The sequence below is a fragment of the Chiloscyllium plagiosum genome, unplaced genomic scaffold, assembly GCF_037043375.1.
Source record: "Chiloscyllium plagiosum isolate Xiang-an unplaced genomic scaffold, Cpla_swu_hap1 HiC_scaffold_4, whole genome shotgun sequence".
Classification (NCBI taxonomy): Eukaryota; Metazoa; Chordata; class Chondrichthyes; order Orectolobiformes; family Hemiscylliidae; genus Chiloscyllium; species Chiloscyllium plagiosum.
The window spans coordinates 116,709,559-116,736,644 of record NW_028270142.1 but is presented as its reverse complement, the minus strand read 5'-3'; the positions used below and the strand labels follow the sequence as shown (position 1 = coordinate 116,736,644).

The 27,086-nt window shown below is 40.4% G+C and overlaps 1 protein-coding gene across 1 annotated transcript in view; it reads right to left on the bottom strand.

Annotated features, from left to right (window-relative positions):
- LOC122548918 (DNA topoisomerase 1-like) overlaps window positions 1–27,086 on the bottom strand; it is a 144,449-nt gene that overhangs the window by 74,885 nt on the left and 42,478 nt on the right. The window contains exons 7-10 of the mRNA XM_087986612.1: window positions 24,232–24,287; window positions 14,504–14,605; window positions 11,110–11,199; window positions 9,781–9,870 (exon numbers count right to left, since the gene is read on the bottom strand). Of these exons, the coding sequence (XP_087842738.1) occupies window positions 9,781–9,870; window positions 11,110–11,199; window positions 14,504–14,605; window positions 24,232–24,287 (338 nt within the window). The remainder of the gene's footprint in view (window positions 1–9,780; window positions 9,871–11,109; window positions 11,200–14,503; window positions 14,606–24,231; window positions 24,288–27,086) is intronic.

The following is a 27,086-nucleotide window of genomic DNA, read 5'->3' as shown; positions in this document are numbered from 1 at the left end:
TGCAGCAGAGGGCGGAGGGAGCTGGGCAGAAGTGAGGTCAGAGGCTACTGGGAAGGTTAGTGAGTGCTATTTAAGTAGGTGTGTTTTTAAGTAGCAATAAAAAAAGGCTCAAGGGAAGTGTCTGGTGAGAAAAGGGAGTGTCTTTGGCTTATGCCACAGACTCAGGAGATTACACTACAGTCTGAAGAGTGTAAAGCCATGACTGCCAACATCATGCACGCAGCACACTGCGTGCATGATGTTGGAGGTCAGGGACACTGATGGTGTCTCTGGCTCCAATAGCTGTGTAAAGTGTGTACACATTCTGAAGGAGCATGTTGCAGCACTGAATAAAGAATTAGATGACCTCAGGCTCATCCGAGAGAACGAGACAGGACCTTCAGCGAGGACATTACACCGAGCATAGCAGAAGAGAAGGGACATGACTATGAGGAAGAAAGAGATGATTTAAGTACAAGAGACCCCGGGGGAAGTACCTCTTGTGAACAAGTTGGCTCTTTTGGAAACTGTCGAGACAGACCACACTGCCAAGCTGAGAGGCATACAGGTTTGCCAATCAGATATCATGCAGAGTAGTGGTAATAGGGGACTCCAGAGTGAGAGGGACTAAAAGGGATTTCTGTAGCAACAGGTGAGATTGGAGGATGGTGTGTTGCCACGACTGACAGAGTGCAGGGAATCCCCATGTGCGAAGTTGAAGAGCCAGAGGTGGTGGTGCATGTCAGCACAAATGACATTACGAAGAAGAGGAGGGACATTCTACAGCAGGACTTCAGAGAACTCTGAAGGCAGCTGAAAAGCAGGACTTCCAGGGTGGTTATCTCCGGTTTGCTTCCAGTTCCTCAGGCTGGTGAGGGCAAGAATAAGGAGATAATGGACTTGAATGTGTGGCTGAGGAATTGGTGCAGGAAGCAAGGATGTAAAATCTTGGATCACTGGGGTATGTTTTGCGGTAAGGATAAATTATACAAGAGGGACAGGTTGCAACTTAATAGGTGGGGGACGTTTGCACGTTTGCCACTGCAACACAGGTGTGTTTAAACTAAGTAGTGGAAATTCAAGAAGTTAAAAGGGAAAGTGAGAATAAGAGACATTAAGACAGACAACAGAATCAACAGAGCAGAAAACTCAAGAAGGGATCATACAGTATGGTCAAGTGAAATTGAAATTGATAGGAAGGGTGAGGGGAGTAACAAATTAAAATATCATATATGAATACACAAAGCATAAGAAATGAGGCGGATGAGCTTGAGGCTCAGTTGGAAGTTGGCAGGTACGATGTTGTGGGGATAACTGAGACGTGGCTTCAAGTGGACAGGGCCAGGAAAATGAATATTCAAGGCTATAGGTGCTATCAAAAGGTCAGCCTGATGGGCAGAGGGGTGGGGTGGTCCTGTTGGTGAAGAACGATATTCAGTCCCTTGCAAGGGGGGACATAGAATCAGGAGATATAGAGTCAGTATGGATAGAGCTGAGAAATTCTAAGGGTAGAAAGACCCCAATGGGAGTTATCTACAAGCCCACTAGTCTGGATGTAGGCTGTAAATTAAATTAGGAGATGAAATTGGCCTGTCACAAAGGTATTGCTACAGTTGTTATGGGGGATTTCAACATGTTGGTAGAATGGGAGAATCAGGATGGTACTGGACCCCAAGAAAGGGAGTTTGTGGAGTGCCTCAGAGACAAATTCTTAGAACAGCTTGTACCGGAGCCTACCAAGGCGAAGGCAATTCTGGATCTGGTGTTGTGCAACAAACTGGATTTGATCAGGGACCTCAAAGTAAAGGAGCCATTAGGATGATTTGGAGATGCCGGTGTTGGACTGGGTGTACAAAGTTAAAAATCACACAACACCAGGTTATAGTCCAACAGGTTTAATTGGAAGCAGACTAACTTTTGGAGCGCCGCTCCTTCATCAGGTGATAGTGGAGGACACAATTCTAAGGCACAGAATTTATAGCAAAAGTTTACAGTGTGATGTAACTGAAATTATACATTGAAAAATACCTTGATAGTCTATTGAGTCTTTCATCTGTTCGAATAACATGATAGTTTCAGTTCTTTCATGTGTAAATCACAAAATCCTTTTTTTAAAAAAAGTTGCATTCTCAGGTTAGCTGGAACAATGAGTGTTAGCTAGACAATGGGAGGTAGTGACCATAATATGATAAGTTTTAATCTGCAATTTGAGAGGGAGGAGAATGGGGGAATTGGTAGTGTTGGTATTGCAGTTGAACAAAGGGAACTATGGAGCTATGAGGGAGGAGCTGGCCAAAGTTCAACTGTTCAATACCCTAGCAGGGACGGCAGTGGAACAACAATGGCAGGTATTTCTCGATATAGTGCAGAATCAGTTCATTCCAAAAAGAAAGAAAGATCCTAAGGTGAGGCAGGGGCGGCCATGACTGACAAGGGAAGTTAAGAACTATATAAAGATAAAAAGAGAAGTATAACACAGCAAAGATGAGCGGGAAGCCAGTGAACTGGGAAACTTTTAATGAACAACAGAGGATAACTAAAAAGACAATATGCGAAGAAAAAAAGTGAGTATGAAGGCAAACGGCCAGAAATATAAAGGAGGATAGTAAAAGCTTTTTTAGATATGTGAAAAGAAAAAAAAATGGTTAAGACTAAAATTGGGCCCTTGAAGACAGAAGCAGGTGAATTTATTGTGGGGAACAGGGAAATGGCAGAAGAGATGAATAGGTACTTTGGATCTATCTTCACTGGAGAAGACACAAGCAATCTCCCAGATGTCATAGCGGCTGAAGGACCTAGGGTAATGGATGAATTGATGGAATGTACATTAGGCAGGAAATGGTGTTGGATAGACTGTTAGGTCTGAAGGCTGATAAGTCCCCAGAACCTGATGGTCTGCATCCCAGGGGACTTAAGGAGGTGGCACAACAAATCATGGATGCATTGGTAAACATTTTCCAATGTTCTATAGATTCTGGATCAGTTCATGCAGATTGGAGGGTGGCTAATGTTGTCCCACTTTTCAAGAAAGGAGGGAGAAAGAAAACAGGGAATTATAGACCGGTTAGCCTGACGTCAGTGATGGAAAAGATGCCGGAGTCAATTATAAAAGATGAAATTACGACTCATTTGAATAGCATTAACAGGATAGGTCAGAGTCAGCATGGATTTACGAAGAGGAAATCATGCTTGACTAACCTTCTAGAATTTTGAGGATGTAGCTATGAAGATGGACAAGGGAGAGTCAGTGAATGTAGTGTACCTGGACTTTCAGAAAACCTTTGATAAAGTCCCACATCGGAGATTAATGAGTAAAATTAGGGCACACGGTATTGGGGGCAAAATACTGACTTGGATGGAAAATTGGCTGGCTGACAGGAAGCAAAGAGTAGTGATAAATGGGTCCCTTTCGGAATGGCAAGCGGTGACTAGTGGGGACCACAAGGTTTGGTGCTGGGACCACAGCAGTTTACAATATATATTAATGATATATGAAGGCATTACAAGTAATATTAGCAAATTTGCTGAAGACACAAAGCTATATGGCAGGGTGAAATGTGAGGACGATATTATGAGAATACAGGGTGACTTGGTCAGGCTAGGTGAGTGGACGGATGCATGGCAGATGCAGTTTAATGTGGATAAATGTGTGGTTATCCACTTTGGTGGCAAGAACAGGAAGGCAGATTACTACCTAAATGGAGTCAAATTAGGTAAAGGGGAAGTATGACAAGATCTAGGTTTTCTTGTACATTACTCAATGAAAGCAAGCATGCAGGTACAGCAGGCAGTGAAGAAAGCTAATGGCATGCTGGCCTTCATAACAAAAGGAATTGAGTATAGGAGCAAAGAGGTCCTTTTGTAGCTGTACAGGGCCCTGGAGAGACCGCATCTGGAGTAGTGTGTGCAGTTGTGGTCTCCAAATTTGAAGAAGGACATTCTGGCTGTTGAGGGAGTGCAGCATAAGTTCACGAGGTCAATTTCCAGAGTGGCAGGACTATATGTTGAAAGATTGGAGCGACTGGGCTTGTATACACTTGGGTTTAGAAGAATAAGAGGGGACCAGATTGAGACGCATAAAATTATTAAAGGATTGGACACTCTGGAGGCAGGAAGCATGTTTCCACTGATGGGGGAGTCCAGAACCAGAGGACACAGTTTAAAAATATGGGGTAGGCTATTTAGAACAGAGTTGAAGAGAAACTTCTTCAACCAGAATTGGTGGATATATGGAATGCTCTGCCCCAGAAGGCAGTGGAGGCCAAGTCTCTGGATACTTTCAAGAAAAAGATGAATAGAGCTTTTAAAGATAGTGGAATCAAGGGTTATGGGGATAAGGCAGGAACAGGATACTGATTGTGGATGATCAGCCATGATCATAATGAATGGTGGTGCTGGCTCAAAGGGCCAAATAGCCTACTCCTGCACCTATTGACTATTGTCTATCCCCAGAGACTGCACCAGGCCATTGTTAATTTTCTTGTTTCTTCCCAGAGGTGTTCAATTCAGAGATGATTACTGATTAATCATCGGGTAGACTGTAGCATGTGACAAACAACAGATTTCTTTGCTCATGTTCAACAATGTCATGATAATCCACCCATTTGGAATCAATGTTTATGACACTGAAGGCAATTGTATTCTTCTCTGGCATAATTTCTCTTAGATTTGTCCTGCTAGTGGAACAGTACACCTCCAGTGATGGTGATGGAGGTGTATGGGATATGGATCAAGCTGTTGTTTGGCCGATATGTGGCAAAGCATTTGAAATTTGCAAGCAAGGAAGACTTTGTAGGGTATAATGGGCTGTATCTAGTATCTAGTATCCAAGTCAGCACTGAATGATGTGTCTAGTGTCATTACCATGGATCATAGTCCCAGATCACCCATAGACAGATCGTGCCTTGCCTGATCCAAGTTATTAATTTATTTAGTGCATTCTCTGGTTAGAAAATTAATTTCTCAAAATCTGAGGCCATGACGATGGGTGGTCTCGCAAGTATGTACCACTTGTTGGACGAATCTCATTTTCCCTTTCGGTGGTCTCTGGAGGGTATTTTATATTTAGGTATTTTTATCACCCCAGTATTTGGTCAGCTGTACAAGGTCAATTTTGTGCATCTACTGGAAAGGATAAGGCAGGACCTTCAACGTTGCAGGGTGGGGGGGAAAATCTTCCAATTCCTTGGCTAGGTAGAATAGCTCTAATTAAAACGAATGTCTTGCCCAGTCTCTTATACCCTATGAGAATGCTCCTGGTGATGCTGCTGAGTCAGGAACTGCGCAAGTTATATGGTTGGCTTGTTTCTTTCATCTGGAATCATAGACGGCCCCTTATTAAGTTAAAGAAGCTACAGCTTCCACAAGGGGAAGGCTGGATTTTCCAGACTTTAGGAAGTATCAGCTGAGTTCTCTACTAAGCTACATAGCCGATTGGGTCTCGTGTGACCTGCAATCAATCTGGCTGGACATCGAAGCTTCTCTTATTTTTAGATAAGATGAAAGTCATTATAGACCATTGTATTAAACACAATTAAAGCCTGGAAGATAATGCGGCAAAACAAGGGTAATTCACATAAAACCTCCCCTTATACTCCTATAGTGGGGACATGGGATTTTCAACCAGGGCTCACAGATGCTTCTTTTAAATCCTGGAGGTCCGGGGTATCTCCTGTTTACAGGATCATGATGTCTTCTGAACAGCTGCACCAGAAATTTGGATTACCTAATGGAGACCTCTTTCAGCAAAAGATACTCCATAGGACTCCTATAGCACCGGAACGATGGGCAAAATTTAGGACAGGAGCATCTCTAATGTGTCCCAAATGTAAAATAGAGGTGCTTATGGACGTGTCATAAGATCCGCAAATACTGGGTCAGAGTAGCAAATGCTTTGATAGAAATTAGAGTAGATCCAGTATCTCTTCTCCTGGGCTTTTCGAGCTTGCCTTCCCTAGATGTGCACGGGAGGAAATTATTTTCTATTCTCTCTTTTTGTGCAAGGAAAAATATCTTGGTAAACTGGGTAGCTGAGGGCCCTCCAGGACTTTCGAATTGGTATAGGTTGGTTATGGATTATATTCCCCTTGACTTCCTTACAAATATGGTGCACCAAAAAACTGAATAATTCTATAAAATATGGCAGCCCTTCCTGAATTATATAGAAACAGATATTTCGGCCATTTTGTCAAGGGCTTTCATCCAGTTGTGGTAGCGGTTCTGGCTGGTCCGGGGGCCATTGGGGAAGGAATCCCGCATGAATACGGGTTTTATTATGACTTTATGTTCATTTGTTCCGAGCATGTACTTTACTATTTAATTACTATGTTATTTTTTTTTTCTCTTGAGTAATGCAAGATATTTTATTATACGCTCTGGTTAGTTATAGGTTAGATTAGTAGTTGAGTTTTGTTTTCTCCTTTTTTTAATCTCTTTTTGTCTGTTAGATTTTGGTTATTGTTTACTTAGTATTTAACTGTATATTAATGTTTGTATTTGTATGTATTATTTTGTAAGTTTGTAAAAACATGTTAGATTTTCAATAAAAATATCCAATAAAATAAAAAAAAAGATAGCCAAAGGTGGACTGTGGACATGAATTCAGCAACTCTTTGGAATTGGAGACAGAATCTAGAATGTCATACCTGATGAGGTTGAAAAGAATTTTCATAGGGAGAAAGTGCACTACAAATTTAACTTGCAAAGTCCTGGGAAGTATCTCAAATGATGGACATGATGTCATCTTTCTTTTAAAAAGTGCAATCATTGTGACAGCCAGATTTGTGGTTTCCTCACTTTCACATGGGATGTGGGTTAAAAGCAAGCTTCAACCCTAGTCTGTACGCAGTTGTGTTTTGATATCCAAATGTGTGAACTAATATACTCAGAGGGTTACAGGTCAGAACAACAATTTAGAAGTCCGCTGTACTGCAGGTTAAGCAAGGTAAAAGACTCAAGAAGTATAAAAAATAGGAGTAGGCCTTTCAGTCCTGGAGCCTGCTCTACCATTCAGATAATATTAAGGCTGATGATCCAATTCAGTACCCTGTACCTGCTTTGTCCCCATACCCTTAGATCACAGTAGAACCAAGAATGATATCTCCTTCTTCCTTGAAAACAGTAAATGTTTGACCTCAACCACTTTGTGGCAGAGAATTCTACAGGTTCACCACAGGGGGTAATGAAATTTCTCCTTAATTCAGTCTTAAACAGCTTACCCCATTCCTTAGACTCTCTCCCACTCAGTGCTGTCAGTCAACTGCTTTCAAAAGGAATCAGGGTAAAAAAAAAGTTTCAAATCACTCTCAAAGCCAAGTATCTAGCAACTGGCTATTAGGTACAAATGATGCGGAGGTGCCAGTGTTGGACTGGAGTGGACGAAGTCAGAAGTCATATGACACCAGGTTATAGTCCAACAGGTTTATTTGAAACCACAAGTTTTGGGAGATTTTTATTTCAACATGTTTTAGTAAAATGAAGTCTTCACCTAAGGAAGGAGCAGCGTTCTGAAAGCTTGTGATTTCAAATAAATCTATTGGACTATAACCTGGTGTCATGAGACTTCTGACTTTGTTAGCTACTAAAGTCAACACTGCCTGCAACATCATTTGGCAGCAATGTTCACCCATTCACTCTTCACAAATAATTCAGACTAATCTATATATCATTTTGTAGCCCCCTCCTTACTTCTAAGTAGTAAATGTGTGTTGCACTCATATTACTTCTCATGTTTGGTAATGAATAAACTCACTCTTTTTATTAATTCATGAAGGCCTAGTTAAAATAGAAAATTTAAAATGGATCTCAGAGAAAGGTATCCACAAGGGCAGGGATCCTTTTAAAACTAAACTTGTTGTGATCAATTAAGTGACACATCTTAACAGTGGAACCTTATCAGGAACTGGTCTGAAGACTGATTTTATTTTCAAGATATTTTCTTGTGATTTGGTAAAACAGAGTAACTTGCGATGCCATTGAGTCAATCACTTGTTCTGGATCTGGAATCACAAATAAGTCAGATTAGCCAGAAGATACTAGAAAGCCAGGTGGGTTTCTCCAGATAAGGTTAGAATGGTGCTGGAAAAACACAGCAGCTCAGGTAGCATCCGAGGAGCAGAAAAATTGTCATTTCGGGCAAAAGCCCTTCATCAGGAATGAGGTCATTCCTGATGAAGGTTTTTTTACCCCAAAACGTCGATTTTTCTGCTCCTCGGATGCTAACCGACCTGCTGTGCTTTTCCAGCACCACTCTAATCTTGACTCTAATCTCCAGCATCTGCAATACCCACTTCTACCAGGTTTCTCCAGACAGCCCAGTAGCTGCATAATCATTATGACTGAAGAGGTCCTTAAATTTTCCAGTTGACGTTGCATTTGTTGATTACCTTCAGATTAGTAGTGCAAGATTCTGCATCATTAATCCAGTAACATAACCACACAGTGCTATCAAACTTGTGCCCAAGAACGTAGGATCAATGTTCTGAATAAACACCAGGTTATTTACATTAGCGCATAAAAGTGAAAGAAATTTGAAGCAATTACTGCAAATCTATGGAACACAGAATAGAATCCTTCTCATGGGAACTGTCAGTATAGTGCCTCTTGGACAACTGAGGCAATAACTAGCATAGCCAATGTGTTCATGGAAACTGTCTGCCTGAAAAGTCTTCCAGAAGGCATCTGGTAAGTTTCGTTAATAATCCTCAAGATAAAACTAAGTGCAGAAAATTGAGGTAACCTTGTGAATTGGTTCTGAAATTGGCTCAGAAGTTGCAACATTTTTAGATGACTAAGTTAGGATATAGTAAATTGTGTGGATCAGAGTAGAAAGTTAAAAAGTGAGTGGGCAAAAAACTGTCAGGTGGAATTTAATGCGAGATCATCCACTTTGGAAAGGAGGAAGAGAAGTCACTCATTGTTAAGAAAATAAATTGGCGATATGACAGATTTTTCTTGAAGTTAATTGGCAAGGGATCATAAAAAATGCATAGCTGCAAGAAATATCAGATTAGATGAATATGGATCTTCATCAAGAAAAAATACTGTACTTCTATTCAGGCATTCTCCTTGGTGCTGTTTTAAATTTTGAGCATTAAACCTCAAGATTCAAACAGAAGGCGAACAGTAATGACTAACCAAAATTATACAATGGTTTTAAGTTACAAAGCAGCTTACATAAATATGGCCTGCATTCCCTTTAGTTCAACAGGTGGAATGGTAATTCAGTGAAGATAGTTTTTTAAAAAACTATTTCAACAAATTTATTGGATAGCTTGGGAAAAATTATTCTCGAGTGGGAGAATCCAGAAGGAGGAGGCATGACCTTAGTCTTTATTTCCTAAAGCAATCTTAACTTGATGCAGAATGAGTGAAGGAAATCTGGAACACCTTTCCTCTACATCCCAAAAGCCCATAAATGCTGGATCAATTGAAATTTAAGATCACGGCCAGTGGAGTTTTGTTGAGGACAATATCAAGAGATATAAAGCCAAAAAGCTGGATTTCTAAAATATGGAGATACAGATCAACTATGATCTAATCAAATGGTGCAGCTGGTTCAAGTGGCTGAAACTTTTCCCAAGACAGCTTGATGGTCAAGAAAGTAAACGTCAAATAATCACATCTTGCTTCAAACATTTATAATGGATAAGATGGTTTACAAGGGAAACAGCATTTTAAAATAGAAAAAAAAGGAAATCAAACAATTGGGCATTCAAAAAATCTTTGATTATTGCGTGGCTCAATTAAACCCCAAATCAAACTTCAACTATCACTACTATAAGACATCATTTATACACTTACTGGCCAGAACCTGTATGGCAGTGGACCCTTTTTGTTTTCTTATTTTCAACAGGAATCCCATTTCCATTCAAATCTTGATCTTCCTTCACTCTATGATAAACGGAACAAACTTCAGATTGGACAGGCTTTGATATTTATGTCACTGTCTCTCAACAATCTCATCTTGGCTTTCCCCCAGCTCCACCATAAACCTTCAAACTCTTACGAAAATCTATTATTTTGCAAGTTTAGTAAAAACAGAAAGTTCTGAAAGCATCTGTAGAGAGTCACATTGAACTCAAAACATTAAGTTCATCGATTACATTAAACTGGGCAGGAGATAAAATGGATAATACGAATGTGTAGAAAGAAGTTGAAGTTCAGTTTAGTTAATTGAAACAATGTATCCTCATACAAGAAAATAATGGACAATTAAGAAATGGCACTTCACTTGCTAGAGGATAAAGGAAAAACATCTTAACAATGAAGCTGAATTTGAGATTTTCTGCATCCAAACAATGTTTAACAGCAATCAAGGAAATTAACAGGCAACCATCAGGATCTGGAGCGAACTGCCTGAGAATATAGAGGAGGCAGATTCAATATGGCATTCAAAAGGGAAATAGACCATTGTAAAGGTGGACATTTAAGGAGGGATATAGGGGAATAGGTTAAAAATCATAACACCAGGTTATCAGCCAACAGGTTTATTTGGAAACAGTTGGACTATAACCTGGTTTTGTGTGATTTTTTACTTTATCCACCCTAGTCCAACACCAGCACCTCCAAAATCATGACTACAGGGGGATAGGTGGGAAACGACACTAAGCGCACAGTTCTTATACAGGGCTACACATTTACAAGACAAATGGCTTCCTTTAACACTATAACGATTGTTTGACTCTAAACATAATTATAATCTATTTTGCCAAAAGCAACAAAGATAGAATTCTGAAATCAGTGAATCAGTATTGTGCTGTGGCTAAGTTTCATCATGAATAATATGATAAAGATGACCACACCAATGGAAGCGGTGCACATAAAGATACAACTAATTACTTGGAGGCAGAGATAGAAGAAAGTCTGTATAAACAGGGAGGAAAAAATTCAGTTGGGCCTATTTTCAGGGGCACTTAGTTTCACTGAGGCATGCATCAAATTCATCTAAATTGGGTCAGTGTGCACACCAACAAAAAATGTCCGAACAGCTGCATAATGGAGAGAGGAAGAGCCGAGTGTGTGGCCACATCACAACCAAAAAAAAGCAGGAACCATATTTGTTTTAGATCATGAAAATGCAACCATCTCCTTTTGAAAAGTGCTGAAAAGCTGAGTTTCAAATTCACTCACCTTGTAGAAGGATCCTCATCCTTCTGTTTATCACCTTTTTCTAACTTCTTGCTTTCTTGATTTCCAGAAGCTTCACTGGTGATCTGTAGTCTAGATATCACATTCAATTTAAGCCTTTTGTTATTTTAAAAGTAAACCATATTTTTATATGGATTATATTAGGGACATATCTAGCACAATGTCTTTGCAAAGCAATTTCCAACTACAGAGTACTTGCTCATTAGAGAAAGGAATGTCATGACACTTCTCAATATTTTGGTAAACTAACTAGGCAGAATATGTCCATTCAATGGAATAAGGCAGAGAAGTGATAAGCAGGGTTGAAAATAGAACAAATTTTGGGTTCTGTGCAAGACTTGTCCCACTTTCAATGATCCGTGAGACCACATCTATTGTGCTTATGTGCAGCAATGGAGATGGTAGGCAGCACTTTATAAAAGAAACCCAGATGGAAGTGCTGTTTTGTCCAAAGCTCGAGAAGCCCACTGCTCAATCAAAAGACCTGAGTTCTGTCTTTTAAGTGAAAACGTGTAGAGGTTTTAATAACAATTCTTCATGGCATATGAGCAACACCAGCTAGGCCAATTTTTGTTGCTCACTCCCAGCTGCCCTGGAGAAGGAAGTGGTCATAATGAGCCATCTTCTCAAACCACTGCAGTCCATGTGATGCAGAAACACTCTCATTGATGTTACAAAGGGAACAAGCTTCATAATTTTGTCTCATAACAGTAAAGGAGCGTAGATATTAAGGTGTACAGGATTGGGGGTAGCATACCAACATGGATAAAGATCATGGTTAGTTGACAGGAAACAAACACTAGGAATAAGCAGCTCTCCATCTGTGCCTATCCACCCAAAGTAGCAGGCAATAACTAGTGGAGTACTGCAGAGCTAAGTGCTTGGACCCCAGCCATTCACAATATACCTGAATGTTTTAGATGAAATAACTAAATGCAACATCTCGAAGTTTGCAAATAACAAAGCTGGTCGGAGGGTAAACTGTGAAAAGAATGCAGAGATGCTTCAGCGTAATTTGGCTAAATTAAGTGAGTGTGCAAATGCAAGGTTGACAAAGTATATTGCGAGTTATCCACTTGGTCTGAGATGCTTTGGTCCAACATGGCCATGCTGACCAGATACCCTAGATAAATCTAGTCCTATTTACCAGCATTTGGCCATATTCCTCTGAAGCCTTCCTATTCATATATCCATCCAGATGCCTTTTAAATGTTGCAATTGTACCAGCCTCCACCACTTCCTCTGGCAGCTCATTCCATACACACACCACCCTGTGTTCTCCTCAGGTCCCTTTTAAATCTTTCCCTTCTCACCTTAAACCGACGTCCTCTGGATTTTGCCTCCCCCACCCCGGGGAAAAGACCTTCTCTATTTACATTATCCATGTCCCTCATGATTGTATAAACCTCTATAAAAGTCAATCCTCAGTGACTTGGACGCTCCAGGGAAAATAGCCTCTCCCTCAGACTCAACCCTCCAACCCTGGCAAAGCAATGAAGGCAAAATGTTATGTTAGCCTTCATAACTATTTCACATGTTATAGATCTTCCATATCTTTCTCCACAATAAACACTGCTGCAAAATACTAGTTTAGTATCTTCCCCCATCTCCTGCAGTTCCACACATAGGTGGCTCCTGCTGATCTTTAAAGGGGCCTTATTCACTCCCTAGTTACCCTTTTGTCCTTCATGTATTTACAAAGTCCGTTTGGATTCTCCTTAACCTTATTTACCAAAGCTTTCATGTCTTTTTGCCCTCCTGATTTCCCTTTTAATCATATTCCTACTGCCTTTATACTCTAAGAATTCACTCTATCTTGGCTGTCTATACCTGACATATGTTTTTCTTTTTCTTGATCAAAAACTCAAGTTCTCCAGTCATCCTGCATTGCCTACAGCTACCAGCCTTGGTCTTTCACTAACAGGAGCATACTGTCTCTGGACTCTGGTTATCTCATTTTTGAAGGCTTCCCATTCTCGATGTGCGAAAATAGGAATGATCTGAATGGTAATATATTGGGAAAGTGGGGGTGCAATGAAACCGGGCTGTCCTTGTACACGATTGCTGCACCTGCATACAGGTCTTCAGCAAAGTAATGAAGGCAAATGTTATGTTGGCCTTCATAATGAGCATAACAGCAGATATTTCTTGCTACAATTGTACAGGGCCTCAGATCACACTTGGAAGCTGGGTTCAGTTTTGGTCTCCTTCATTGAAGATTGAGGTTTTGATTATGGGGGGAGTGCAGTAAAGGTTTACCAAGCTGAATCCTGGGATTGCAGGACCATCGTAGGAAGAGAGACTGGATCGTTTCGTATTATATTCAATGGGTTTTATAAGAATGAGGGGCAAACGCAAATCTATAAAATTGTATGGAATATATAACAGATGACAAAAGGACAAAATGTGCCGCTGTTGGGCGGCACGGTGGCACATTGGGCGGCACGGTGGCACAGTGGTTAGCACTGCTGCCTCACAGCGCCTGAGACCCGGGTTCAATTCCCGCCTCAGGCGACTGACTGTGTGGAGTTTGCACGTTCTCCCCGTGTCTGCGTGGGTTTCCTCCGGGTGCTCCGGTTTCCTCCCACAGTCCAAAAGATGTGCAGGGTCAGGTGAGTTGGCCATGCTAAATTGCCCGTAGTGTTAGGTAAGGGGTAAATGTAGGGGTATGGGTGGGTTTCGCTTCGGCGGGTCGGTGTGGACTTGTTGGGCCGAAGGGCCTGTTTCCACACTGTAATGTAATCTAATCTAATAAAAAAAAATGATTCACAAATATATCCTTTGCTCATAAAATAATGATTGCTATGCTTTATGCATTGAAGAAGCAATGAAGAGACAAAACCTACAGCAAATTTGAAATTAGAAAAAAGATCAGAACTACAAAGAAAGATATCTAACATGTGTATCATCTTTTCTGCACTTTAAAGAGAAATGAACTTGTAGCATTTGTTGTTTAGATTATAATTGAATAAAAATTGATTGGTAGTATGAATATGGAGTTGTATTCTAAAAACTGCAGAAAAGAGATGACCTTGGAGTGATTGCTCCATTCTGTGCATTTCCCTGCTCTCAATTTCACTCCCACAGAGAAGTGAAGACTAGGAATCCCTCAAAGGGAAAAAGAATACGTCTGATGGAGAGTTTGACAGCAGCTGTACTCACCTGCTTTTAGGTGTAAGTCTAGTTTTCATTCTTTGCCACAGAAGGAAGAAAGAAACTGGGAAGGGAGACAGCTCAGAAGGCAGAAAAAGGCTCAAGAAATTATTTGACTAAATCAAAATGCTACAGACAAACATTATTTATCAATATTCTCTGCCAAACAGTAATCCTTATTACTAACAAAAATAAAACATAGTTTAAACACTTCTCATCTTACTCATCAGAATGCTCGTCTTCCTGCTCTGGAAGTTCTTTGCTCATCAGTTTTTCAGTTGCCTCTCTAGAATCACTATCTGCTGATTTCAGCCCTCTATTTAGTCTAAAGTACAAGAAAAAAAAGCATAGATCAAAAATCTTTTAATTAAACTGAGCAAAGTTTTTCACAAAACCGGCAGGCATGCCAGTTAGATGGTAACATTTAAAACTGACAGCATTTGACCAGAGGACAGACTACTTGGGATCTTCAAAAAAGCGTTCCAGTTTAAGAGAAACGATGATTAACAAAATAAAAACCAGCCTTTGTTAATAGGTATTCTATATTAACACAATACCTATTAACACAAACTTCTACCTTGATTAGTAAATCTAGGTTACCCTTCAATGAGCACCATTTAAATGTTCAAGAATTATATTTACCAGGTCAATAAGCAAATAACCTGCAAGTGCTGATAAGTAAACACTGCTGTTTGCCATTTTTATAAACAACCTGGATGAGGGCATAGAAGGATTGATTAGTAAATTTGCAGATGACACAAAGGTCAGTACAGTTGTAGACAATGCTGAAGGATGTGGTAGGTTACAGAGGGACATAGATAAGCTGCAGAGCTGGGCTGGGGGGTGGCAAATGGAGTTTAATGCAGATAAGTGTGGTGTGATTCACTTTGGAAGGAGCAACAGGAATGCAGTGTACTGGGCTAATGGTAAGATTCTTGGTAGTGCAGGTGAGCAGAGATCTGTGTCCCCGTACATAGATCCCTCAAAGTCGCCACCCATGTTGATAAGGCATACGATGTGTTAGCTTTTATGAGTTGAGGGATCGTGTTTCAGAACCATGGGGTCCTCTGTTACGTCATAGGGTCAATCCTCCTACTTAATTTAAACCAGCAACACAGAAAAGATTTATCCTGGGCAGTAAAATTCAAGGGGCCAAGAACTATTTAAAGTAAAAATTAACAGCTTTAAAGTATAATAGAATAATTAACTAATAACTATTACAACTCCTTTCTCAACCTATCTTTTACCTTCTCCTAGAATACTAGTCCGATTAAACCCCCAATTAAAATTTACTGAAAAATTCAAATTTCAAAACCAGCCAGCGATTGAATCTTCTCTTTATCTTCCTCTGTAGAGTTGCTCTCCAGGTTGGTGATGTTTTTCTGTGCAAACTCTTTCTCGAGACAGGTACCTCTCAGAGTTCTGACTAGCAGCCTACATTTGTTGGTCTTTTGGCAGTTCTCCCCCAACTGTTCAATTTTCGCCCATCTTATACCCACAAAGCATTGGATTGTGTCATTGAGGGGCTTTTAAGATTGTCAATATACACAATTCATACTTGATTGTAGTTTGGTATTTTTCGGGGTATCATTTAAACGGATTGGCCTAATTCGAATTTGTTTTGCTGTCTCCAGGCAACCAGCTACCCTAGCTGTTGGACCAAAAGGTTACATTATATCTTGTTCAGAATACTTGGTGCTGTCAGGTAGTTCTGCTAGCTTTTAACCTTCTTAAAATGGTACAGTACACCCACATCTTCATAACACCATGAACCATCTTAATGAAAAGAACACATTACCATAACATACTGATAACTTTAAATCTAAGTTCACCTTCGTCTTCCCATATACCATTTTTTATATCTATCTGTCTAATAATATCTAAATCTAATATTCTATCTATATATATAAAAAAATCTAGGTGTAGCTAAAACTGGTTTGGTGGTTAATATTCATTTCAAATGGTCAAATGTCTCCTGATGTTATTCTGTCCACCTTGTGTCCTCCTTAAGCAAATCTGTTAACGATTCCACTACACTGTTGAAGTTTGGAACAAAGTTCTGATAGAATCCGCTGAGGCCCAAGAATCAAAGCATCTCTTTCTTTGAGGTTGTTTGTGAAAATTCCTCCATGGCCTTCGTCTTTGCATTCCATGGGGTCAACCTTCATGACCAACGTTATGCCCAAAGAACGTCACTGCTGCTTTCGCGAATTCAGTTTTATTTAAGTTTAATCACTAATTTGGCTTCAGTCGTTTGAAGAGCTCTGCCAACTGTACCATGTGATCCTTCCAGGATTTACTAAAGATCACTGTGCAAAGATCTATTTGGACAATGTAGTTTGTTGACCCAGCTACAACGCTGTTCATGAGTCTTTGGAATGTGGCGGAGATGTTCTTCATTCCAAAAGGGCATCACTTTAAATGGATATAGACCATTTGGGGTTATAAATGCAGAAATTTATTTTGTTGTCTCTGACAAAGGTACCTGCCAGTAACAACATTAAGGACGCATCAAGTCCAACTTGGTGATATAACTGGCTTGTCCAACTTTCTAGGAATTGGATTACTAATGGCATTGACCTTCCAGTAATCCACTCAGAATCGTCGAGCGCCGTCTGGTTTCAGAACTAAGATGATGGGTGAACTCCACTCGCTCTGGCTTGATTCAATGATGTCCTCGTTGAGCATGGCCTCCACCTCCATCTGACCTGTCTTGTTTTGAAAGGATTAAGCCGATAGGGGTATTGTTTTTATCAGAGCAGTATTTGCTACATCTACTTTGTGTACAATGACATTAGTTCTCCCCATCTGATCCTTATGTATGTTCTTATACTACAGTAACTAATCTTTCAACTGCACTCTACACCCCTGAGACAGATAGCTTACTAGCCTATCCCACTCCTCAAAGACATTCATTTTTTAATCTATGTTGAAGCACATCAAAATCCACATCACGTGGATTTGATTACTCACACTGCGGGGCAGTAACTAACACCGGTTTCTCCAGTTCTTTCTCTCCAAGTGTAATACGGTTTCAACATGCTTACATGACATACCCAATAGCTTTTTTTCTATCTGGCATCTTTACTAGATAGTTCACCTGACTCAATTTTTTAAAAAAAATTTGATAGGGACCACTAAACCTGGCTTAGAAGGGATCTACCATCACTGGTTACAGTACTAACATATCAGTCTCAGAGCTTTTATCTGCTACTTGTTTCATTCTATACTGTGCCATCTTGAGGTGCTGTTTAGCTAACTCACCTACTCTATTTAATCTCTTCCTTGCCTCCAATACATAATGTAAGTGTGAGATCTCAGACTTTGGTCCTGTCAATGTTTCTTTAATTAATTTCAAAGGATCTCTCACTTCATGTCTGAATATTAACTTGAAGGGAGCATCTCGAATTGCAAGACAATATGAATGGAATACCTTTATCCCAATCATTCGGGTAATTCTGACAGCATGTTCTCCCATGATCTTCAAGGTCTGCTGCTACCCTTCTAAAGCTCCTTGGGATTCAGGATGATACGCACTGAAGTTAAAGTGTTGTATACCAAAGCGTTATAAGCTCATTAAACAGTCGAGCAGTAAAATTTGACCCTTGGTCCAACTGAATCTGTCTGGGTAGTCCACATCGTGTGAAGCAAGCTAATAATTCTTCTATTACCCTTTTTGCCTTGATACTCCGTAATAGAATTGCCTCTGGAAATCTGGTAGATACATCCATTATGGTTAACAAGTACTAGTTCCCTTTTCAGTTCTCCAGGGTGGGGGGGGGGGGGATCCTCACAATCAATTATAACCTGCGTGAAAGGTTCTTCACATGCAGGAATTGGCAACAAAGGTGCTGGTTTTATTACCGCCTTTGGTTTACCTACCATTTGGCATGTATGACAGTTGGCAGAAGTTAAGCACATCCTTGAGCATTCCAAGCCAATAAAAATGTTTTTGTATTTAGCCTGAGTCATTCGAACCCCTAAGTGACCTCCTACAGATACGCTCGTGCGCTACCCGTAACACCTCCAGTGTGTATTCTACCAGCAACACAACCTGGTGCACCGCGGCCCACCCTGCCCGTGCACTGGCGGACGGACGGACGGGGACGCGCACACACACACACGCACGCACACAACGTCTGTCTGACCCTCTGCCTGGTCAGGTCTTTCCTGCACCATTACGTCAAACAGGGTGCCTGCTAACTGAACCTAAACTCCTTCATCTTGCTTTACTTTTCACTTTGTGCTGTGACTTATGATAGTGGGATCTGGTTGCCACACAGTCTGGGAAAATACCAGGATATTTCCGTTTTAACTCCACTTTCTTGATCTTCCTTGGGCTTCTCCACAACAAGAGGTGTCACTCCCACCTTGGATCCTGCCAAATCATTCCCAAGAACAAACTGAATTCCTGGAACTGACACACTGTCAATCACTCCCATTGTAATTTCCCCAGTCTCGAGTTGGCACACCAACCTGACAGGGGAATGCTAAATTTCTGTCCATGTATCCCACAAGTTACCACACTCAGGTAACAGATTAGAAAGAGTGCATATTCACTCATCCCTTACTATCAGCAACTGGTTAGATCCTGTATCTCTCAAAGTTCTAACTTCCCCACCTGTTCTTTGAGTAAACTTTACCCACAGAGGCAAATTCTTCATAGAGGTCAGCTACTAACTCCATACCCAGCCCCTGTCCAGGCTGCGCACTCACCTGCAGCTCCTCGGCTTTTCTTGGGGTCTCCTTTACTACCTTCACTAATGCCACTGGGTTAGCTTCTTTTACCACATCTTTTCCAACAGTGCCTTTCTTTGACGAAAGCATGTCCTGCTTTCTGGCAGCGAAAGCACCTTTTCCCAGTGCCCTTATGAAACCAACACCACTATTTTTTTGTGTCCCACTCCATTAAAGTGAAAACACCCGAGGCCTTTCACCCCCTGTCCACCTTCTTGGGCTTCTTTTTTTAATCGTGTGGTAAATTCTTATCACTACACTGGTTTTGTAATGTAGGATCTCCCCTTCTCCCAATTTCTATCCCTCAAAATGAGATTCTGGCTGGAAGCTTGTGTTATGCACCAACTTGTACTCATCTACTAATTCTGCTGCCCTTCTCACTTCCTGAACTTTCGGTTCCTCCACAAATTCTTATCTCTGGAAGTGAGGTTTTAAACTCCTCCAGCAGAATAATCTCTCAGAGCCTCAAACGTCCTATTTTTAAAGCATGCACCCATCAAAATGACTATGTTTAATTCTGTCAAATTCAGCATGAGTCTGACCTGGGTCCTTTGTTTCTGAACTGCTGCCTATATGCTTCTGGTACCAATTCATAAGCACTTAAAATAGACTGTTTAACCTCTTCATAATCTCTTGACACCCTCATCTGACAGCACAGCAAATACCTCACTAGATTTGCCTACCAGTTTAGTCTGAACTAGCATTACCCATAAATCCTTGGACCACTCCATCTGCCTAACCAATTTTTCAAATGAAATAGTGAAGGCTTCAGCATCTTTCTCATCAAAATGTGGCAGAGTTTTGACATCACTATCTTCTCTTTTAATCTCCAAGCTGTTAACTTGACTTTGCTGACTAAGTCACAACTTCTCAAGTTCAAATTCTCTTTTTGCTCAGCTAAGAACCTTCTCTCTCTCTCTCTCTTTCCCTCTCTAGATATAGGACAGATGTCAGAGGCAGTTTCTTTACTCAGAGTAGTAGGAGAATGGAACACACAGCCTGCAACAGTTGTAGACTCGTCAACTTTACGGTTGTTTAAATAGTTATTGGATAGGGATATGGACAAGAATGGAATAATGTCGGTTAGGTGGACTTCAAATTGGTTTCACAGGGCGGCGCAACATTAAGGGCCAAAGGGCCTGTACTGTGCTATAATGTTTTAGGTTCTATGAACAGGGTTCTCAATGTCAGTTCAAGACTGAAATAAGGGGACAAATTTCCATTTTATAATTAAGACAGTTTAGGAAAGAAATAATTTCCAAACCCCTGCTGCCCTGCAGTTCCAAATCTTCTGATCTCTAAGCCATCCAACTAAGGGCTACTTATTTTTAACAGTCTTGATTCAGAAATAGGAATATTGGCTAGAAGAGTTTCAACTTCATAATTAGATAGTCCATTAGCTATTAATAACCAAATAACTTGTAGAGATCGAGGCAGCAGCAGTCAAAAATTATATGCGATGGCAAGTCCTGGATGCTTGCACCGAAGGCCGAGTGTTCCATACACCTTTATTGAGATGGGAGTTTAAGATTTGGACATTCTTCTTTCTTTAAGATCTGGATGTTTTTCTTTCCTTTCAGATCTGGTCATATTTTGGCTCGGTTTCATTTACTTCATATGTTCTTTTCAATTCTTGTTTTTGTAATTAAGATGGCACTGGAGAATTGTAACTGTAGGGATTGTAACAAGCTCAGCCAGGCGGATGTCAGAATAGGAGTTTCTTGATTGGCTCCGATTAACAACCCCAATTGGGAATCCTAACTGTCAGAAAAGAACAGGCATGTCAAACATCCTGTTCACTGAGGGAGCTGGATCAGTGTTAGTGTCAAGAACTCTCTACATGCAAATAAAGTAACTTGATGACAGGATACTGGCTCCTGTGAAGTTATTTCAGTGGTGAAAAAAGAAAACCACGTTTTTCAAGAAATGAACTTGTACAGAAAGTTTTCTTTGAATTGGGGTTAGCATTTCTGGCATCATACCATTTTTTGGGAAGCTTGACTCTTTCGATCCTGCCATCGAAAACTAGCTCTAGTATGTGTAAAGAAAACATTATTTTTTTTCCCAGTGGGTGAAACAGCATCGGGAACACCAATGCCGGGCACAAGACTCTGCTAAGTGAAAGACACAGTTTACTTTGGGGATGAAGCTTGACGTAGAAACCACAGCCTGCATGGGTAAGAGGCATGGCTGATGCAAGGTCAAGTCCAATGATGTATAAGGTTCGGGTAGATGCAACAGTCCTAAACAAGCACATTTAAACCACATGAAAGCTGCAAACAAATGGTGAGGGAGTAAAGTGCATCTGGTACGTTGACAACTTGTCAGACTATGCTGGAACCGGTGGACTCTCCAATTCTGTCAAGCATTGAAGATACCTTGGCATCAGGTGGACTTGGTGGACGTTACTACCTCGACAACCTTGCTGCCTTAAGAGGAGAATGAATTTCTTCTGAGATGCGCCAGGTGCAACAGGCAAACTACTGTGCATTAAATACTGCCTGTATCAGAGGCAGAGTTGGCGATATTAAGACATTTGCCCCAGGAGGAGCTAAAAAAAAAAATGACTGGCCTATGCCCCTGGACTGAGAAGGGTATGAATATGGTGATTGTAACATGATCAGCCAGATGACCTCAGAATGCAAAGGTTGGGGCTGTTTATCTGAACTATTAACTATTGGTGGGCGGCACGGTGGCACAGTGGTTAGCACTGCTGCCTCACAGCGCCTAGCACTGCTGCCTCACAGCGCCTGAGACCCGGGTTTAATTCCCGCCTCAGGCGACTGACTGTGTGGAGTTTGCACGTTCTCCCCTTGTCTGCGTGGGTTTCCTCCGGGTGCTCCGGTTTCCTCCCACAGTCCAAAAGATGTGCAGGGTCAGGTGAATTGGCCATGCTAAATTGCCAGTAGTGTTAGGTAAGGGGTAAATGTAGGGGTATGGGTGGGTTTCGCTTCGGCGGGTCGGTGTGGACTTGTTGGGCCGAAGGGCCTGTTTCCACACTGTAATGTAATGTAATCTAATCTAATCTATTAGAGAGCCCTGGCTGACCGGTAAGAATAGCAATGTCAGACATCTTGTTCACTCAGAGCTGGCTCTGAGGGAGCCGGATCAGTGTCAAAAACTATTCACACGTAAATAAAGGGTAACTTGGTGACAGGATTTCAGCCTCTGGAGTTACTTCAGCAATTTTGCACACTTTTCACCTACACTTGAGTACATGTGACAATAAAATCGAATCCTACATTTTAGTATAAGCCATATGAAACGTAGTTAGAGTTGACTAGAGTTTAGTTTGCAAATGAAGCAGCTGGAGATAGAAAGTTCAAATGTTTAACTTGAACTCCAAAGAGAAAGTGAAACCAGGGAAGTACGAAACACTGAGTCTAGCAGTTAAGAAAAGGAAGTCCCATTTAGGATTTAGATTAACCCAAACACCTTCCTTTTGTTGCAAATTTATAGAAAGAGTAGACAGATTCTATCATGCTAAACATTTTAAGTGGTTAAAGGAAACAAACTTTAATGCTACTCAGCGTTCAGAAAAAGTAAGGAAAACGGTAAAGTGATGGAAGAACAATTCACATAACAGTTTACTGTTAGGGATGCCCATAATGGAATAAAAAAAAAATGGCTGGTGGCTGCTCATGGCTAATGCAACAGAACAAGGCTGACAGTAACATTAAGGCTGCTGAATGTTCATAAAGACATAGATAATAATATTTATCATTTGATTGATATAGTAGAACAATAGTAGCTCTGTAAAACATAGATCATAACATTTGACTATGAATAAGAACATCGCACCCTAATTAGTTGTTTAATCAATAGTTATAGACTCCAATTAGATATAGAAAAGTACTAAAGAAAAAAGATTCAAACCAGTTTCAGACAGTAAAAAGCAATCTCCTTTACCATCACAGGGAGGAATAAATACAGTAATTAGCGGACATTGGAATCTGGACTGAACATTTTAAGACACAACAACTTGTTATCAAAAGAATTCTAGCTTTAGGTGTAACCACATAACTTTGTTGAAAATGATCAAAAAATCAATATTATTTCCCGTAATGAGAAGTTTAAAAGGGTTCTGAAATAATAAGCAAGTTTCCAATTAGTTGGTAGTTAACATGATTCAGCTGCCAAATGTTACTGACATTACTATACTTACATTATTTACTATAGCGTTCATAGTGGAAAGCCCCATGAAAGGAGATAAGAGTCTGGAAGGACCAGGATTGGACCACAAGCCTCTTTGTTGCTTTGCTGCAGCAAACTTAAATTGTATAAGATGCTTTACTGGAGAACCAATTACAGATGAACAACTCTGCTCCGCTGACCAACAGTGATCGGGGTGCTTTTCTATATCTAATTGGAGTCTATAACTATTGATTAACTAATTAGGGCGAGATGTTCAGGGTGGGGTCGTGTACACTTTAAGTGTAAACTGTATAAGTAAGGACATTCTGAAGTTTCTGTGTGCCTTTGTGTGCTGTAACTGACTAGTAAATCACAATAAAGGTCATCTGGTTTGTGTGCCTTTTTACTGTATGCTGTAACTTGCAATAAAAAACACCTGAATCCGCCCCATAACTCCAACACTCAATGAAAATCTGAGAGCTAACACTTATCATTTAAGGTTTAGGTCTTGAAGGCAAAACTTCGTCAGACATTTGTGGAATTCAGTGGCAAGGAATGGGAAATGAACAAAATCCTTACATTTCCTTAAAGTTAAAGCAAATGCTTTGAAAATGGGAAGGAAATAATCAGGATACATTTCAATGACAATCAAATCAGAGTTGGTTGAGTGTCAGGTATCCAAGATCAAAGTAACAGCAGCTCTGGCAGTTGCATTATATATTTTGTCAAGACAGCTCCGTGCTTGTGAAAGTGTTCATATTATAATTTGGAGTCTAATAAAGGATAACATTTCACACCCTGTCCCCAGTATTGGCCACATTTCCTTTCTAATTTCCTGTCCAATACTGTCACCAGTTTAGAGTTATACAGAGATTGTTGTCAAATTCGCTCAGGGTCAATCACATGTTACAAAGAAATAAGATATCCTCCATATACAAACAATCTACAAAATTCATTACTTAGACTCAGAGGTAAAAACGGTTATGAGATGATAAATACCAAAATTTTAAACATAAAAAATGAAAGCAAAAAAATCCATGGAGTAAAATACATCAAAAATCATTCTAGCCGAAATATTACCTGCTAAGACTACTTTCTTCCTTCTCTTGTCGTTTATTGGTGGTATTGACTTTTTCCTATAAAGGATAAGGTAATACTGAATAAAACTTGAATGCAAATATTGTACTCAGCATTGTAACATCTCACACTCTTCACTGTATTCATCTTCAAGTGTTGTAAATTATAATATTATGAAGGTGAGGGACAAGTTAGTTATGCTATGATAGATTGGGAAAATAAACCAAAAAGACTTAATAGTAGCGTCAATGGCTAGTACATAAATAGTACATAGTCTACAAGAGATAAAATTCAAAGACATAAGCATCCAAATGGAAAGGTGAATCAATTGTGGTTAATGGAATAATTTCATAAATGCAATAGATCAGAGGAAGTAACTTGTAAGGAAGCTTGAAAAAAAAAAAAATGTTCTTAACCTGAGGATTGGGAACAATTTGGAATCCAAAAGGAGAGAAAGAAACTGATTAAGAAAGGGAATAGAACAGGATGCAAACTAGCAAATACTGATTCATCAATGCTCTTGATGCTGCTTGTGGGGGTTGGGGGTGGGGGGTGGTGGGGGAAAAGGGAGGTTAGAAGTTACAATATTAAAAAGTTATTCTTGAATCTAAACTAGGTGACAACACAACTTGTAAAGAGGGTACAAGGGTGACTAAGATAACTTAAGCAAATAAGCTCGAACATGGGAGACTGCATAGAATACAAACGTGAATACAGTCGGTTCTGCAATAATGCACATTTCTTCAAAGCAAATTGGCTATAAACGCAATTGAAGAATTTAGCCCATTTGTAGAACTCAAACTTTCCTTATCTGTATTGGCTATTACCCAATTCCAGCCCCATTGGTTTAAACTGTACTGCTATTATGTGATTTGCTTATAACGCAGGATTGTATGGGAATGGGACTATTGCTTTATATCAGAGCAGACAAAGGGTAGATGTAAAGAAGGCAACTGCTCACCACCTTCTGAAGGGCAACTAGAGATGGGTATTAAAAGATGGTTTAGCCAGCCCACATCCATGAGTGTGAAGTTAATCACTTCGAATGAACATAAATAATTTATTCTGTTGTTAAAATGGAGGGGGGCTGGCAAGTGCAGGTGTGCAAATAGAATTGGGTAGCCATATTCATGAGGTTCACCAGATTAATCTCTGGGATGGTGACGATATCTTCTTATTAGGAGAAATCTGTATTCCCCAGAGTAGTTACAGGTCGCAGTGCTCGGAGATGCAGAGAGAGATCTGGGTGTCTTCCTGCATGAATCACAGAAGATTGGTGTGCAGGTACAGAAAGTAATCAGGAACGCTTATGGAGTATTTTGGTTTATTGGAAGGGGAATTGAATGCAAGAGTGGGGAGTTTATGCTTTAGTTATACAGAGCACTGGTGAGATTCCATCTGGAGTACTGAATTTACAAAGGATGTTACTGTGTTGGAAGCAGTTCAGAAAAGGTTCACTCAACATACTGGAACAAGCAGACTGCATTAAGAGTAAAGGCCAGACAAGCCAGGACTATATTCCCTGGAGTTTGAGTCAGAGGTGACAATTTTAAAAAAAGGTCATTAGTGGACTTGATCAGGCGGATCTGGAAGGGAGTTTATTTTCTTATGGGGGAAGTTTAGAAAAAGAGTCATAGTTTAAAAATAAGAGGTCATCCCCTTAAAATAGATGAGGATTTTTTTCCCCTCTCAGTGCTTTGGGAGCCTTTGGAATTCCTCTCCTCAAAGGCAGTGGATGTAGAACGTTTAACCAATTTTAAAGGCAGAATAGATAGAATCTTGATTTCCAAAGAGATGAAAGATGATCAGAGGCTCGCAGGAATGTAGAGTCAAAATTAAAATCATATCAGCCACAATCTTATTGATAGGAGACCAGGCTTGAAGAGCCAAGTGGCCTACTCTTGGTAGCCTTGATATTTTTTGTTGGCTAAATCAGAGTTCAATCATGTTTTTTGGAAGGATTTCCACACAGTGGCCAAACTAGTTTTCCCTTCTTATCTTGTCAAACTCATCATGTTAATTATGTAATCTATTCCTACAGCTTCCCTCACATTTGATTCCAGTCCCAGAAAACTTGCCATTAGTGGATGTCCTGAAATTCACCATCATCACTGTGCTGCATTTTTAAAAAGTCCATTGTGCACCTAGACAAGTACAGTAATCTGGACCTACTTTGCACTATTTCTCATATTTGCCCCAGACGTGGCAGACAGGTGTACAATTGGCACCCTTCTGTGCAGGGAGGGACCTGGAGGTTTGCTGGACAGGTACAGAGATGTGACTTAGTCTTCCCAAAGGAAGCAAGAATGGAGGCCACAACATCACACCACATCAACTTGGTCAGAAGTTGTCACCTAGATTAAAGCAATCTCAGGCATTAGGAGGAATACACAGCAATATTGGAAAGACCTTCTCTGCTGTGCTTGCATTAAGTGTGACCAGTTTCTATCTTCTTGAAAATTACTGTATAATGGGGCCACATGGTGGCTCAGTGGTTAGCACTGCTGCCTCGCAGCATCAGAGACCCAGGTTTGATTCCAGACTCAGATGACTGTGTAGAGTTTGCACATTCTCCCAGTGTCTGCATAGATTTCTTCCAGGTATTCCAGTTTCCTCCCACGGTCCAAAAATGTGCAGGTCAGGTGAAATGGCCATGTTAAATTGCCCAGTGTTAGATGCATTAGTCAGAAGGAAATGAATCTGGGTGGGTTACTCTTCGGAGGGTTGGTGTGGACTTGTTGAACCGAAGGGCCTGTTTTCACACTGTAGGGAATTTAATCTAATGTTTGTTAATGGTTCACTAGAACCATAAATATGAGGTAGACAGAAGGTAAATTTGAACAGGAAACACTTTATTG